The sequence below is a fragment of the Odocoileus virginianus genome, chromosome 5 (genome assembly GCF_023699985.2).
Source record: "Odocoileus virginianus isolate 20LAN1187 ecotype Illinois chromosome 5, Ovbor_1.2, whole genome shotgun sequence".
In the NCBI taxonomy this organism is placed as follows: domain Eukaryota; kingdom Metazoa; phylum Chordata; class Mammalia; order Artiodactyla; family Cervidae; genus Odocoileus; species Odocoileus virginianus.
The window spans coordinates 19022124-19039804 of NC_069678.1; the positions used below are offsets into that span (position 1 = coordinate 19022124).

At 38.1% G+C, this 17681-nt stretch overlaps 1 protein-coding gene across 1 annotated transcript in view; it reads left to right on the forward strand.

Moving 5' to 3' along the window:
* The window catches only part of ATF6 (activating transcription factor 6), a 239568-nt gene that overhangs the window by 84373 nt on the left and 137514 nt on the right, over window positions 1–17681 (forward strand). The window contains exons 11-13 of the mRNA XM_020875014.2: window positions 4854–4967; window positions 6057–6156; window positions 16654–16721. Coding sequence (XP_020730673.2) covers window positions 4854–4967; window positions 6057–6156; window positions 16654–16721 — 282 coding nt within the window. The remainder of the gene's footprint in view (window positions 1–4853; window positions 4968–6056; window positions 6157–16653; window positions 16722–17681) is intronic.

Below are 17681 nucleotides of genomic sequence, written 5' to 3' on the forward strand. Positions count from 1 at the left end.
TAAGCTTTATAAAAATATTTCTTATTTTTCACTAACTACAATAAATAAAAGCCTTCAGTTACTTGTCCACATTAGAGTAAGATAATATGGTGGTTCCTGGAAAGCACAGTCCTTTGATCATATTAGCTCTAACTAGAGGTCTGAGTGATTTTTAGGCTGTAATTTATCAGCTTTCAAAATAATGCATGAAGTGAAAGCCATCTCTCTGTCCCTGACCCAGAGCCTCCATTGCTTGTGCATAAGCTATTAAAACGTTACTGGTCTTAATAAAAAATGGAAATGATTATTGATTCTTGATTGTGTGCAAGTCTCTATTGAAGTACCCAAAATTATTACTGAGCCATTTGGTAGATTTCGGTGTTAGCCCAATACTTTGATATTCTTTCTTTTATTACTTTATATACTAAATAAGAGATACCAAAAAATGTTTGTGAAACATGTGAAAGCACCAAGTATGAATTTGTTTTAAACTGATTTTTAGGTGGTTTATTTATACTCAGCCATAACATTTGTGTGTGTTTTTTTTAATGTAGCTTACTTTGTGTTATCTTTCATTTTTTCAGGAGAGTTATGAGAACTGGTTCAAATAAAAAAGGAGTAGATTCTAATCTCGTAATTTATAGTATTACATTTGTCTATCATTTAATAATTAACTGCAAATATTTTTTCAGTCTTAGAAATGTGTGGTATATAAGATGACCATATAATCTGTCGACCAAACTGAGAGACTTTTAATACTGAAAGGTAGTACTAGTGTCAGTCCATCAGTTCAATCATTCAGTTGTGTCGGACTCTGCGACCCTGTGGACTGCAGCACACCAGGCCTCCCTGTCCATCACCAACTCCTGGAGCTTGCTCAAACTCATGTCCATCGAGTTGGACATGCTATCCAACCGTCTCATCCTCTGTCGTCCCCTTCTCCTCCTGCCCTCAATCTTTGCCAGCATCAGGGTCTTTTCTTCTAATGAGTCACTTCTTTGCACCAGGTGGTCAAAGTACTGGAGCTTCAGCTACTAGTACTAGTGTCCTAGTGTAGTAATTATGTCAGGATGTCAGGTATAAATCAGGACTGTGCTGGATGAGGGGAAAAGGATAGTCACTCTACTTCTAAGGCATCAGCCAGAACCTGTATTTATTCCAGGAATCCTCATTAGCTGTAGGTCCTTAACACTGCCCTTTATTTCAGTGTTTTATTTGTTGAAGTTTTTTCTATTGGTATGGAATGGTTTGCAGGCAGTCTGGAACTCTGACCATCTCAGGAGTAACGTGGATATCATTGTCTCCAGATTGCATGTTGGCTTAGGTTCTCCCTTTTCTTTCCCCTGCAATTCCACCTAGTCCCTTTCCTGATACAGTATTTCTCCTATCAGATTTTTTGTTTCCTTTTCCAAAGAATATATTTGGCTGATAGAACAAAGCCAGTCAGCACAGATGTGCAGAAATCATTACTAGAGTTTATCACATGGAAATAAAATTATAAATCAGATTTAGAGTTTCAAAAGTAGTTCTAGACTTTTTTGATGGACTCGACTTCAGTGTTTGTATTTTTGTGAGTATTCAGACCTGATTTTAAAATAACACATATATAAAGATCTTTGGTCTTTGTAGGTGGGTTTTTTTTTTGGTTATTTTTTGTTTTTGTTTTTGTTTTAGTGTGGCCAACAGTCTCTGGTTTCTTAAAAGCATTCAGAATTTACCAAGTGCAAGGCAGAGTTTTTTCCTTCTCCCTCAGCAGTTAATTTAAGCTGATTTCCTTTCGTGTGTGCGTTCATTACCTGTGTACCACCATCTCTGTTTTATTCTGAATAACAACCCCAGTAGGCAGAAGAAAGGGCATCAAGAATGTTTCTGGTGCAGCTGCAGGGAAAAGTGGTGTATATGCCCTCTGCTGTTGCTTTTTCACCTTTTTATGTGGCATACCTGGAAGTCTTTAAGTTTTATCTAAAGTTAGTTTTCCACACTGCAAAAATTATTTTTGTCAAGGTGGCCAGTGATTTCAGCATTGTCAAATCCAGTGAAAACTTGTCTCCATCTTGATCTTTCCTCAGCATTTGTGTAGATCACTCCTTCTTGAAGTCTTCTCCTTTAGTATTGCTGCATTTTTGTTTCCTCTTTTTTCATGGGCTCTGCTTCATTTCTGTAGGCTCCTCTTCTATCCAAATCCTAAAGTATAGAGCTGTTAACTTTTTTGTTTTCTTTATGCCATAATTTAGCACACAGTCCATTTCTGTATATCCTGATGACTCTCTTTCGTTTCCTGTCCAGACTTCTGAGTCTCCAAAGTCATATATCCAGTAGTTCCTTCACTTCTCTTAACATTTCAAACTTAACACCTGCACAGTGAAACTCTAGGTCCTTTTCCATATTCTAGTTTCACCCACTTCTGTATACTACACTTCTTCATTTCTGTTGCTCAAGCCAGAAACCCTGGTTCCTCCCTTTCAACAAGTGCTGTTGATGTTCTTTCCAAATATTATCTTGAATTGGTTCATTTTTTTTTTTCTTCACTGCCACCACCTTAGTTCATAGTAGCTGCACCTCTTGCCCAGATTGCTATTGATCTCTCCTAACTGAGAGAGAATTTACCAAGTGCAAGGCAGAATGGTCTTCCACTCTAACGGTCTCCCAGCTTCCCCTTTTGCCTCCATCAAAACTGATTTTGATACAATAGCAAGGGATACATATAAAGTAAAAATATATCACTTCTCTACCTAACACACCTTTTTGTGGCTTCTTATTACATTTAGTAATTCCTTATCATGATTGGTCTCCATCTTTCCAAACATCTTGTGCCTCCCCTCACTTGCTTACAGCTTTTCAGCTGGTGAGTTTTCCTTAAGTTCCATAAAGCCTCCCTTTTCCCACCTGCCTCTATCTAGAACTCTTCCCCCAGTTTTTATAGATTTGGCTTCTTGTCATCCTTTATGCCTTGTCTTAAATACCATCTCCTTCTCAGACCATTTTATCTGAAGTAGACATTGTCATTTGGTTTTCTATCTCAACCATATTTTTTTTCATAGCTCTTACCTCAGTTTGGATTTATTCTGTGTTTGCATTCTTGTATTTGGTTCATCTTCTGTATCAAGATCATGGAGGATTGGACTCCCTGTTCCCTGTTGGAATTCCATTACCTAGCACAGTATCTGGCACATAGTTGGTATTCAATAAATATCTATTGTTGATTGAAAAGCACAAATCTAGCCATGTCCAATTTTCTGTTTTTCTTTTTGAATTTTAATAAATCTAGTTTTCTAAATCTAGAGTATTGTATATAAAGAAATTCAAGACAGAATTCAGATTTCTTAGTAAGAAAGGTTAAAATAGCTGACTGATGGGAATAAATAGCAATAATATCCTCAACTCAGATTAGGATCTGATTAGGATTTTCAACCCACATTTTGTTCACTACATTACACTCTGGATATGAATTCACATGATATAGATCACTGTGATGATTAGTAAAGTATATTTTTTAAAGCTAATGGAATAACTGATTAATGTCAGCCAGGTGTTTTATTAGGGATTCTTCCATGATTCTAATATTTAACTTTTCAAGGCTTTTACTTTTCTCCTGCCAAGTATCTTATGCTTTTCCTTCTCCTACCACACACAGATATTTTTTTTTAATTATTTTTAATTTGAGGATAATTGTTTTACAGTATTGTATTGGTTTCTTCCATACAACAGCATGAATTAGCCGTAAGCATATATGTCCCTCCCACTTGAACCTCCTCCTCCAGCCTGCCCCACCCTTCCGGACTGTCAGAGTACCGTGTTGAGCTCCCTGTGTTACGCAGCAGCTTCCCTTTAGCTATCTGTTTCACATACTGTACTGCATATGTTTCAGTGCTACTGTCTCAGTGTGTCCTATCCTCTCCTTCCCCCACTGTGTCCAGAGTCTGTTTTCTACCTCTGAGTCTCTGTTCCTACCCTGTAACTACTTTGATCAGTACTGTTTTTTCTAGATTCCGTACATCTACGTTAATACATGATATTTATTTTTCTATTTCTGACTTACGTCACTGTATAACAGGCTCTGGATTTATCCACTTCACTAGGACTGACCCAAACGTGTTCCTTTTTCTGGCTGAGTAATATTCTATTATATATATGTGCCGCAGCTTCTTTGTTCACCTGTCAGTGGACATCTAGGTTGCTTCCATGTCCTGGCTATTGCAGATGGTGCTGTAATGAATATTGGGATATACACAGACACTCTTTTAAGGAGACTACTCAGTTCTCTTATCACAGTGTTGAGACTGAGCACAAACTTCAGTCCTGGTTGCGTAGTACTTCACTGTCAGTCAGAAGTCTTCTCTGTCCATCAGTGGGCCTTCTTACTGTGTTACCTCCTGTGTTCCAGCATCACTGAGTGTGCCTTGAGCTCACTGAAGACGTGAACTGTGTGTTATCATTGTGTCTCTAGTTTTAAGTGCTTAATGATTGGGCAGTAAATGTGAACTGCTGTGATAATCTCTGTAGAAAATTGCAAAATGATGTTTGTGCTATATGGTATATATTTCCCTCCGTTTTAAATCACATTCACTTCTTGCTTGCAGTATGTTCTGTTTAAAATATTTACAAAAATGTTTTTATTGAAGTATAGAAGTATAGTTGATTTACAGTATTGTGTTAATTATTGCTGTGTGTACACACACAGATTCCTTTTTAACATTCTTTTCCATTATGATTTATCATAGGATATGGAATATAGTTCTCTGCTGTATAGTAGGACTGTACTTGTTTATATTTTTATTTCCATGAAAACAATACTAGCAATGACTTTCTTATAGCACATTTCTTCTTAGGAATATAAGACACAGGGCAACACATTTTGTACATTTATGTTTCAGATATGACCATTCTGTTTCAAATGACAAAGCCCTGATGGTGCTAACTGAAGAACCATTACTCTATATCCCTCCGCCTCCCTGTCAGCCCCTGATAAACACAACGGAATCTCTCAGGTGAGTGTTGTCAACTGTTGCAGATATAGCTTCGTGGGTTCCTGTGCTTAGCTGTGGAACCTAGAAAAATATTAGTTCAGATTAACCAAGTAGCTGAGAAAACTCTGAATTATTTCTTGCATAACCATAGGCAGGCACATCAATTGTTCACTTTCCCCACCAACCTGATAAAGGGGGTATTGGGTCTATTTTATGTGATTATATTGGAGTTGAATGCTTAAATATGTCTTATTTGAAAACTAAAGAGTGACATTAATATAAAAATTCAGGGTGAGTGTTAGATTTGCAGGTGGTAACATTCCTGTTGGAAGGTACCTTTTCCTTCAAATTAGGAAGGTAATAATTTGAAGATATGTGATTCTGGAATCACTTTCACATTAGTGTATTTTTCTTTATTTACTCTTCCTTGAATTGTTTTTTCCTGTGAATTTTGGATCCTATATTCACACCTTAAAAACTGCTTCAGGTTTTTTTGTGTGTGTGTGGTATGTAGTAATCAGCTGTAGAAAAGCAAGTATAGTCTGACATCTCCACAACTGCTTTAAAAAGTAAGCAAAATAAAGGGAAGTTATATTTGAACTGGGCTTAAAAAAATTTTTTTTTCCATTTTGGAAAATTTGGATTATAGTACCTTGAAAATTCTCTTCCTGAGCAGTTGATTGATTCTTTTTCTTCTCCCAAATGAGCAAGAGTTTCAGAGGCCTTGATGCCTCCGTTTGTGGTTAGGAGTCCTATGACTTGTTCTGTGCTCTCCAGCATCTCCAGTGTTTGTGTGTGCATAGTCCCAGGGCAGAAACAGAAATACTTCTTTTGTGGAAAAACCTTTGCATTCAGTATTTATGTTTGGCAGGTATTTAGCTATGATTTTCTTTGAACTTTGAACTCATGATTGAGGAAACTACCATATAAAAATGCAAGTCATTAAAAACAACTAACATTAAATGTCTTCGCTTTAAGTCAAAAGAATATTGAATCATTAGGCGTTTGGAATGCTCTTCGAAACCTCAGAACATGGTTAACTTCCTTTCCAATCAAAAGTGAAACATCTGTTTCTGTGAAATATGTTTAATTGATTAAGCTATTTTATAGGTTAAATCATGAACTTCGAGGATGGGTTCATAGACACGAAGTGGAAAGGACCAAGTCAAGAAGAATGACAAATAATCAACAGAAAACTCGTATTCTTCAGGTTTGTTTCTGCTTGTCTTTAACAACAGTGGCATATTTGTGGGCTTCCTTGGTGGCTGAGATAGTAAAGAATCTGCCTGCAATACAGGGGACCCAGGTTCAATCCTTGGGTTGGGAAGATCCCCTGGAGAAGGAAATGGCAACCCACTCCAGTATCTTGCTGGGAGAATTTCGTGAATAGAGGAGCCTGGCAGGCTACAGTCCGTGGGGTTGCTAAGAGTCAGACATGACTGAGCTACTAACACTTTCACGATTAAGACTTTCACTTTCACCTGGCATACTTGTTAGAAGGCTTCCTGCAGGTGGGTTGCTGTCTTCCCTGGATGATTTGGGAAGCTTGAACTTGAGCCACTTCCTGCTGCCTCCTGCTGCTACTGATGCAGCTGTCATGGCCACTGAAGCCCTCCTCCCAGGTTTCACAACACTCATTTAGGCTTTATAGCACTAGAGCTTCCTGTTAGGCATGATGCTCTTTCCTGCTCTGTCTCTCAAATTTGCTTTCAAGTCCAGGGTTCCTACGCATGGGTCTGCGTCACATGTTTTTGGCAAAAAAACTTAATAAATGATACTGTTTATCTTCTCTGTTCTTAGAACTTTTCAAATGTAGGACAGCTTGGGATTGAAGGCACATCTCCATGGAGAGCATTTTTGTATTTAGACTTGTAGCACTACAGGTTATTGACAGCTCTTATTTAGAACCTGTTTAGTTGGGCTTCTATCTTAATTTTTTTTTTTTTTTTTTTTTTTTACCACAAAGCACATTTATAGTCTTTCTGTCATTCCAGTATCCGGTACTACTTCTGAATTACTTAGATTTACACATTGCAAGCTCCTAACAAATGTTACCTATGGTAGTAATAATGAGCCAGGTGCTATTCTGGACTTTGGGAATATAGTAGAGAGTACGATAGAGTCCCTGCTTCAGGGAACTTACATTCTAATGGGAAAGAGAAACTAAACCAGTCAAGTGAAATAAGTCAGACCCAGAAAAGATAAATGCTGTATGATCTCATTTACATGTGGAATCTTAAAAGAAACCCCAAACTCATGGTGGTTGCCAGAGGTGGTGGGTGGAAGGTACAAACGTCTAGTTATGAAATAAAGAAGTCATAGGGATGTAGTTAATAATTCCATAGTGTATATTTGAAAATTGGAGGAGAACGGATCTCTTACTTTTTTGGCTGTGCTGGATCTTCGTTGCTATACACAGGCTTTCTCTAGCTGTGGAGAGGGGGAGCTATTCTCTAGTTTTGGTGTGCGGACTTCTCACTGCAGGGGCTCCTCTTGTTGCAGCGCACAGGCTCTAGGCGTACTGGCTTCAGGAGCTGCAGCACGCGAACTCAGTAGTTGTGATACAAGGGCTTGGTTGCTCCGCATCATGTGGAATGTTCCTGGACCAGGGGTAAAGCCCGTGTTTCCTGCGTTGGCAGGTGTCTTCTGTTTTTTTTTTGTTTGTTTTAACTTTTTATTTTGTAGTGGGGTGTAGTAGATTAACAATGTTGTGATAGTTTCAGGTAAACAGCAAAGGGACTCAGTCATTCATGTATCCATTCTTCCCCAACCTCCCCTCCCATCCAGCCTGCCACATCACATTGAGCAGATTTCCATGTGCTCTACAGTAGATGGCAGGCAGATTCTTATCCGCTGTACCACCAGGGAAATCTGAGAATGGATCTTTAAAGTTCTCATCACGAGGGAAAAGATTAACTTAAAAAAATAAGTAAATAAACATTTAAATACACTCAAAATTAAAGGGCTTTTTTGGTGGCTCAGGAAGGAATCTGCCTGCACTGTAGGAAACCTGGGTTTGATCCCTGGGTCGGGAAGACTCCCTGGAGAAGGGAATGGCAAACCACCGTAGTATTCTTGCCTGGAAAATTCCATGGATGGGGGACCTGGTGGGCTACAACCCGTGGTGTTGCAGAGTCAGACCCAACTGAGCGACTTTGACTCTCTGACTCAAAAGTTCTTTAAAGAATAAAACAGGGCTAGAGTTTGAATTGAGCGGTGAGTGGCAATTTTAGATTGGGTGGTAAGAGAAGCCTTCTCTAAACAGATTCAGCTTGAGTAAGGTATTGTCAAGGTAATTATTACCAGCTGTCACAAGCCTGGCGTGCTGCAGTTCATGGGGGTCACAGAGAGTTGGACATGACTTAGCAACCAAACAACAGCAGCTAGCCTCAAAATCTCAGTAGCTGATTGGAATAAAAATTTGTTTCTCACCCACTCAGAATTTGAGATAGCTCTCTAGAAGGGCTTTCCTCCAAGCAGTGACTAAAGAATCCAGGTTCTTCCACATTGTGGCCTCAGCAACTTGAAATCCTTTGCCTCTAGCTTTGGATGTTGGGGAAAAAAGTTTGGAAAATTATGCAAAATATTTTAGGGATAAGGCATGACCTTTGCCACTGTTCAGTTGACTAAAAGTCTGTCACTTTCCCTAGTCTCCCTTGCAGTAGGTTTGGCAAATGTAGTTTTCCTATATGCCTGGGAAGAAGAGGGTTTTGGTGAGAACACTGCTTTTGCCATAGGCAGAAAATGGAAGAGCAAATAATATAAAGATCTAGGAGAAAACCTGGAAAGATAGCTTCCAAAGCAAGAGAATAGAAAGTATTAGTGACCCTCAGGAGGAAACAGTTTACATATTTGAGGAACATCAAGAAGTGGAATAAAGCTGGATTAAAAGCTTCCTTGGTGGCGCAGACAGTGAAGAGTCTGCCTGCAGTGCAGAAGACCCAGGTTCTATCCCTGGGTCAGAAAGATCCCCTAGAGAAGGAAATGGCAACCCACTCCAGCATTCTTGCCTGGAAAATCCCATGTACAGAGGAGCGTGGCAAGCTACAGTCCATGGGATCACAAAGAGTCGGACACGACTGAGCGCCTTCACTTTCAGGTCCTTTCACTTTCAGTCATAAATGATGTCAGAGAGACAGAGGAGGCTAAATGATGCCAAATCTCATAGACAGTGGTGAGAACTTTGGTTTTCATCCTAGGTGTTAGAGGATAGCCCTGAGAGGATTGAGCAAGGCTGTGACTTGATCTGCTACATAGAGTAGACCATAGCAGGGAACCCATGAGTGAATGCAGAGACCAGTTAAGCCATCTTGGTAGTCTAGGTGAGAGATCATTGCAGCCTATACTTGTGTGGTAGAGAGGAAAGTGGAGGAAAGTACTTGAAGGCCAAATATATTCTGAAAGTATAGCTGATAGAATTTGCTGTTATAACATAGAAAGGAATTGATGGTAATTCCTGTGCTGTAGTTGCTGGGTGAATGGTGATGCCATTTGCTGAGACTGAGACTGGAAAGAGGAGTTGAAGGCAATAAACAGGAGTTTCAGATGTACTACGGGTGAGATGGCTGTCAGACATTCGAGTGGGAAGATCAAGTGGGCGGTCAGATACCCAGTTCTGGAGTTGGGAGGAGAGGCTGAGACTGAAAGTTTAATTTGGGATGATGTCACCTAGAGAGAAGGTGAAAAGAAAAGAGGTAATGAACTGAATCTTGGAACAACTTCAGTGTTAGAGGCTGAAAGGCAAGCAAATGTCAGCACTTGAGAAGGAAGAGGAGTGACTGACCAGTAGAATAGGAAAAAATGTAGGATAATTGTGTCCAAAAACCAAAGCAAAGAAAGATTTTAGAGAAGAGGATGTGATTTACTGTTATTGAGAAATTACCATTGGATTTGATTATTAGAACTTGTTAGTGACTTTGAAGTGTTTCCCAGGTGGCTCAGTGATAAAGAATCCACCTTCCAAGCAGGACATGCGTGGGTTTGATCTGTGGGTTGGAAAGATCCCCTGGACTAGGAAATGACAATCCATGCCAGCATTCTTGCCTGGGAAATCCCATGGACAGAGGAGCCAGGCAGGCTACAGTCCATGGCTTAGCAAAAGAATTGTACGTGATTTAGTGACTTAGCATGAACAAGTGACTGATGCAAGTTGTCTCATTGCAGAGTGGTAATGACAAAGGACTGATTGATGTGGGTTCAGGAAGTAAAAATAGAATGAGAAAACTACTTCAGGATGATCCCCATTAATGGAAGCAGAGAAACAGAGTAGCTGTAAGAATCGAGACGTTTCATTTTGGGATGGCATGTGTTTCACCGGTTTACCTGGTTATATGCTGATGGAACGCCTTAACTATTTGATTACTTGGAAACTAATTGGAAACAGTATGTATGTTCTAAAGTACATTAAAAGGATATTGAGAAACATGGGCTTTTAACCATTAAGAGACTGTTTTCATCTATAAAATAATGAGGGTTAGTCTAAATGAGCTTAAGCTCTGACATTGAGAGTCTGATTATCCAGTGTGTCTTTCTCTGGGCCACTCACCTTTTGTTCACCTATCATAGCAACTTTATTTGTTGGTAGTACTGCTGGAGGCTACAGGCAATCATTACTAATGTCATATTTACCTTAAAGTCCCAAAGCTGCTTACTCGCATTGGAATACAATGTCTAGTACTGCCAAAACTCACATCTGCCAAAGCCTACACGTTAGTTGCCTCCATGGCCAGAGAAAAAATGAACTCTGTCTCCCCTCTGCTTTCCAAATCTGGTACAAGTGAATATTATTGGTAGAACCTAAATTATAACTAGACCCTGGTAGCAAAAAAGTTTGGGTAATATAGTTGTCAGGCTTTCATCCTTTGTTATACAGGGAAGAGCAAAAAGGGAGCAGGAAGAGATTATTGCCAATGGAGAATTCCACACAGCTGGCAAAATGGGCTTTATAAAAAATAGATTAAATCATTGGCCTAAATAATTTTTTTGCCTTATCTTTTGACATATTTTTTCATGTTACTCTTTCCTGTTCATTAGATAAATAAGCAGAGAGTTAACTTTGTAAGGGTGCTTGGTGTTCTTTAATCTTACAGAAATTTTAGTGGAAGATAAAGAATTTTGCTTTAATTTCATGGCTTTTGAACATTTGGAGATTTGTAGTTTAAAATCTTATCTCTTTCTCTGTTATCTTGGGTACATACGTTTTTAGTAGGGAGCTTAGATAATGGTAAAAAATGGGAGTCTTAGCTATTACAGAAAAAAGGAATGACAAGGATAAATCTATGTTTTGTTTTGTTTTGTTTTTTTTCCATTTATTTTTGTTAGTTGAAAGTTCTTGGTCAGCTCGGGGAACAAGAGTCATTCTGCTTCTGCTATTGTTGATACCAAAGCATATAAAGAGTTCATCTGGTTTTGTTTCTTAGTATACAAAACCTGTATCTACTCTGCTTAGTCTTCTTTGCTCATTTCGACCTTCTTGTGCAAAGGACCTAATAGTCCAATAAGGTATTCTATAAATTTGACAAATGAACATTATTTTTAAAATTTCTGTCATCTCTAAGCCTTATATTCTTGATTTAATTTGTCCCATTTCATGATTCTACCCTCTTCCTGAACTGTGAGTTATTAGAAAAGATAAAGGGGCAAATTAGTAAAAATATCTTTCCAAATGAAGGCAAAATAAAGACATTTTCAGACAGATAAAAACTGAGATAATTTGTCTCCAGAGGATCTGCACTATAAGAAATACTAACATGAGTTTTTCAGACTAAGGGAAATGGTACCAGACAGAACACCAGATTATCAACAGTGAAAAAGCACCACAATGGGTAAAATATCTGGATAAAAATAAATGGCTGGTTTTTTTTTATTGTTTGTTTGTTTTTAGTATCTTTATTTTATTGGTGTATATCAAAGTCTTTAAAAGAGTATTATCTTTAAAAAAAAAACAAAAACCTTTTTTTTTGTATTGGGGTATAGCTGATTTGTTAACAATGTGATAGTTTCAGGTGAGCAATGAAGGGACTCAGCCATACATATGCATGTATCCATTCTTCCGCAAACTCCACTAGGAGTGGCATCCAGGCTGCCACATAACATTGAGCAGAGTTTCATGTGCTATATACACAGTAGGTCCTTGTTGGTTATCTGTTTTAAGTATAGCAATGTGTACATGTCCATCCCAAGCTCCCTAACTATCCCTTTACCCATTTTCTAAGTCTGAGTGTCTTTTTGTTTTGTAAGTTCATTTTTATCATGTCTTTTTAGAAAAAAAGATGCCACATATAAGGGATGTCATATGATTTTTTCTCTTTCTCTGTCTGACTTAACTTCACTCACTATGACAATCTCTCGGTCCATCCGTGTTGCTGCAAAATGGCATGATTTCATTCTTTCTAACGGCTAAGTAATATTCCAGTGTATATGTGTACCCCATCTGCTTTATTCATTCCTCTGTTGATGGACATTTAGGTTGCTTCCATGTCTTGGCTATTGTAAACAGTACTGCAATGAATATTGGGGTGCATGTGTCATTTGAGATCATGTTTTTCTCCAAATATATGCCCAGGAGTGGGATTGCAGGGTCATATGGTAGCTCTGTTTTTAGTTTTTTAAGGAACCTCCATACTGCTCTTCACAGTGGCTGTAACAATTTAAATTCCCACCAACAGTGTGGGAGGGTTCCCTTCTCTCTACACCTTCTCTAACATTTATTGTTTGTGGATTTTTCGATGATAGCCATTTTGATGATTAACCGTGTTGAACATCTTTTCAGGTGTCTCTTGACCATCTATATGCCTTCATTGGAGAAATGTCTGTTTAGGTCTTCTGCCTGTTTTTTAATTGGATTGTTTGTTTTGATGCTGTTAAGCATCATGAGCTGTTTGTAAGTTTTGGAGACTAATCCCTTGTCAGTCACATCATTTGTAAATATTTTTCCGAATCTATGGGATATCTTTTTGTCTTCTTTATTGTTTCCTTTTCTGTGTAAAAGTTTTTGAGTTTAAGTAGGTGTCATTTGTTTGTTTTTATTTCCATTATTCTGGGAGACAGACCGAAAAATATACTGCTGCAATTTATGTCAGAGTCTTCTGCCTATGTTTTCCTCTAGTAGTTTTATAGTGTCCAGTCTCACATTTAGGTCTTTAATCCATTTTGAGCTTATTTTCATGTATGGTATTAAAGAATGATCTTATTTCATTTTTTTACATGTAGTGGTCCTATTTTCCTGGCACCATTTGTTGAAGAGACTGTTTTGTTTTTTTTTTTTAAGAAATGAATTTTTTTTTTAAATTGATAATCATACCACCATCAACTCATGAATTACTGCCTAGGTAATTACAGATTATGAAAATCATAGCACTGGGGGACTTCCCTGGTGACCCAACGATTAAGACCTGCGCTCCCAAAGCAGGGAGCACATGTTTGATCCCTGGTCAGGGAACTAAGATCCCACATGCCAAACAAACAGAGAGAAAATCATAGCATTGGAAGGTTCTAAAGTAGTGTCTATCCTGTTTTTTTTTTTTAAATGCTGTGTATTCTTGCCTCCTTTGTCATAAATTGACCATAGGTGCATGGGTTCATTTCTGGTTTTTCTGTCCTGTTACATTGATCAATATTTCTATTTTTGTGCCAGTATCATACTCTTTTGATGACTATAGCTTAATAGTATAGCCTGAAGTCAGGGACCCTGATTCTTCCAGCTCCATTTTTTTTTTCAACATTGCTTTAACTATTTGGGATCTTAAAAAGACTGTTTTAAAAGCAAAACTTATAGCAGCTTATTGTGGGGTTTATAGTTTGTTTAGATGTAAAATATAGGATAATAAGAACAAAAAGGAAGGGGGATAAGTGGAATTATACTCTTACAAAGTTTTTATATTGTTCAAGTAATATTTGAAGATAGACTGGTAGCTTAAAGAACAAAGTATAATCTTTAGAGCAACCACTAAAAATGAACACAAGGAATAGCTAAAAAGGTGATATCGGCAGTAAAAATGGAATGCTAAAAAAGTGTATATTTCAGCCAAAAGAATAAACAAATAAAAAATAATTAGGATAAATAGAAAATATATACCAGGGTAGTAGAAACAAACTCAGTTATATTAGTAATTAAAGTTAATGGCCTAAGCATATCAATTAAAAGGGAGAAATTATCAAACTAGATTTTTTAAAAGGGAAGACTCAACTATATGCTGTTTGCAAGAAATGACATTTTAAACATAAAGACACAGACAGATGCAAAATAAAGGGTGAAGTGTGTTTTATGTGCAAACACTAAGCATTAGAGTGCTGATGTGGCTGTGTTAATCAAACAAAGTAGACAGAGAATATTACAGAAGACAAAGAAATTTTATAGTGAGAGAAGGAGCATTAAATCAAGAAGTTCTAACAATTCTAAATGTATAGGCTCCAAATAATAAAGTTTCAAAAGCATAATGCAGAAAAATGACAGAACTAAAGGGAAAAACAAATCTACAACATAATTGGAGAGTTTAACATCTTTCTCACTTCTATGTAAATGTCTCACTTTTTTTTTCTGATTGTAACCTTGTGCTAAGTCCACAGAGCTAAAAATGTTGAAGTTCATGGCCAAATTTTCACAAGTCCCTTTGTTTATTGGTGTAAATCTTGCATAGGTAAATGGCATGTTTGGTTTCTCTTTGCGTGCTGCCTCTGTAAGTAACTCAGGTTTCTTTAAAGCCTACCCACTCATTTCTGAGTCTATGGAAAGAAGTCTGGCTTTTTTCAGACTTCTGTGCTTATTTCATATGTGCCAAAGTAGCAAAATCATTTAAAATTCATTAGCTATTTAATCTGTTTATTTTAAAATTTGTATTATCCACTAGCTGTAGTTTAATTTTGGCTTTATTTACTACTTGATAAGCATATCAGTAAGTATAATATTTTATTATTTAAGTATCTTTTTCTTTTCATTTTATGTGTGCTCTTTTTTTGTTTAATGCATTTTTGAGCACTTACTATATTTAAGACCTACATTAGTTTTTCATAAAATAAGACCCTTGACTTGTTACAAAGCCAAGAATTGGAAGCCCTCTATTCATCCCTGCATATTGGTTCCATCTACCACCAACCAAAATTGTTCCCTCTTCTCTTCCCTTAACCCTTTGTATATTCTTGTGTTTTAGCATTATATTCTATTGTCTTCCCAGTTACACTGCAAACTTCTTGATGGCAGAAGTCAAATTCTGTAGCACCTGTACATGTATTAGGCACATTCTGTGAAAGTTTGATTGCTGAAGGAAGAATGGATGGATACAGTAACAAACAAATGCTAGTAATCTTGTGATTAAACAGTTAGTTCTGCGAAGGCAATGGCAACCCACTCCAGTACTCTTGCCTGGAAAATCCCATGGACGGAGGAGCCCGGTAGGCTGTGGTCCATGGGGTCGCTAAGAGTCGGACACGACTGAGCGACTTCACTTTCACTTTTCACTCTCACACATTGGAGAAGGAAATGGCAGCCCACTCCAGTGTTCTTGTCTGGAGAATCCCAGGGACGGGGAAGCCTGGTGGGCTGCTGTCTATGGGGTCACACAGAGTCGGACACGACTGAAGTGACTTAGCAAACAGTTAGTTAAGTCACTGACAGGATAATAGTAAAGTCAATTCCTAATGTGCTCTTGAACTCTGATAGTCTTATAAAACTTGCTTGAAAGATCAGTTTTCCAAGCTGCCGGGGTGTGTGAGAAGACACAGTGCAGGGCAGATGCTGAGTGGGAGACAGGTTTCTCCTGTAGTCTGTGAAGACCACTAATGGTTCCAGAAGGTGAAGAGGCACTGGTAAGGTCTCTTCAGTGATGGACTGGTCTATAGGTCTGTATTTAGGCATGCAGATCTCTGTGTTTACTCAAAGTAAACATCAGGATCTAGTTCTGTTCTGGACGTTGCATACTGTGGGCTTCCCTTGTGGCTCAGCTGGTAAAGAATCTGCCTGCAATGTGGGAGATGTGTCCCTGGGGTGGGAAGATCCCCTGGAGAAGGGAAAGGCTACACACTCCAGTATTCTGGCCTAGAAGATTCCATGGACTGTATAGTCCATGGGGTCAGCAAAGAGTCTGATATGACTGAGTGACTTTCACTTTCTTTTCATACTTTAGGAAATTTTCATTGGGAAAATTATTTGAGACAAACACAAGTTGTTAATGATTTCCCTGGTGGCTCTGACAGTAAGAATCTCCCCACAGTGCAGTCAATCTGGGTTTGATCCCTGGGTTGGGAAGATCCCCTGGAGAAGGGAATGGCTACACACTCCAGTATTCTTGCCTGGAGAATTCCATGGACAGGGGAGCCTGCTGGGCTGTAGCCCATGGAATCGCAAAGAGTCAGACATGCCTGAGCGACTAATGCTTAAGTTGTTATACATTCAGTAATACTTGTATGAGCGGCTCTTAAAACCTGTGATACTCGGACTAAGATTTGTGGCTATATCTTGCATATATATGGGAAGACCCTTAAATGTCTTACTGTCCATAAGACACATCTTTCAGCTCAGAATATGACCAAATGAGTTCTAATTTCTTTATTGGTATTTAGTTATGTAAACTTAATATGTTAGAATATTCATGAAAAAATCTTTAAGAATATCTTAATGAAGTTTAGTAAATGTAAATATAGAATGAGTCAATACAGGAAACTTCTCATATCATTTCATTATGTAACATTAAAACATTTTCTTTTCTTTCAGGGTGCTCTGGAACAGGGCTCAAATTCTCAGCTCATGGCTGTCCAATACACAGAAACCACTAGTATCAGGTAAGAAAGTGTGGAGGCTCTTGGTTAAGGAATTCTAAATGCGTAGTATTTCAGTAAAGTTGAAATGGAGAGTTTGCTTCCATCTTAAGTTTGTTCTCATCATTATCTTATATAAATAGATTTTTCAGCTATATGTAGTAACTTATAGATCTCTGTAACCAGAATATTTCATTCAATTACTATGTGTATGTTAAAAATATATTCATTTTTTGACTCATTATTATGATGGTATATTATTTCTTCATTAGGTAAAAATGTTTTTAATTTCTCAGTTCAGTAACTAAGTCGTGTCCAACTCTTTGTGACCCCATGGACTGCAGCACGCCAGGTCTCCCTGTCCATCACCAACTCCTGGAGTTTACTCAAACTCATTTCCATTGAGTTGGTGATGCCATCCAACAATCTTATCCTCTGTTGTCCCCTTCTCCTCCTGCCTTGAATCTTTCCCAGCATCAGGGTCTTTTCAAATGAGTCAGTTCTTCACATCAGGTGGCCAAAGTATTGGAGTTTTAGCTTCAGCATCAGTCCTTCCAATGAACACCCAGGACTGATCTCCTTTAGGATGGACTGGTTGGAGCTCCTTGCAGTCCAAGGGACTCTCAAGAGTCTTCTCCAACACCACAGTACAAAAGCATCAACTCTTTGGCATTCAGCTTTCTTTATAGTCTAACTCTCACATCCATACATGACTACTGGAAAAACCATAGCCTTGACTAGATGGACTTTTTTGGCAAAGTAATGTCTCTGCTTTTTAATATGCTGTCTAGGTTGGTCATAACTTTTCTTCCAAGGAGCAAGCATCTTTTAATTTCATGGCTGCAGTCACCATTTGCTATGATTTTGAAGCCACAAAAATAAAGTCAGCCACTGTTTCCCCATCTATTTGCCATGAACTGGTGGGACCAGATGACGTGATCTTGGTTTTCTGAATGTTGAGTTTTAGGCCAACATTTTCACTCT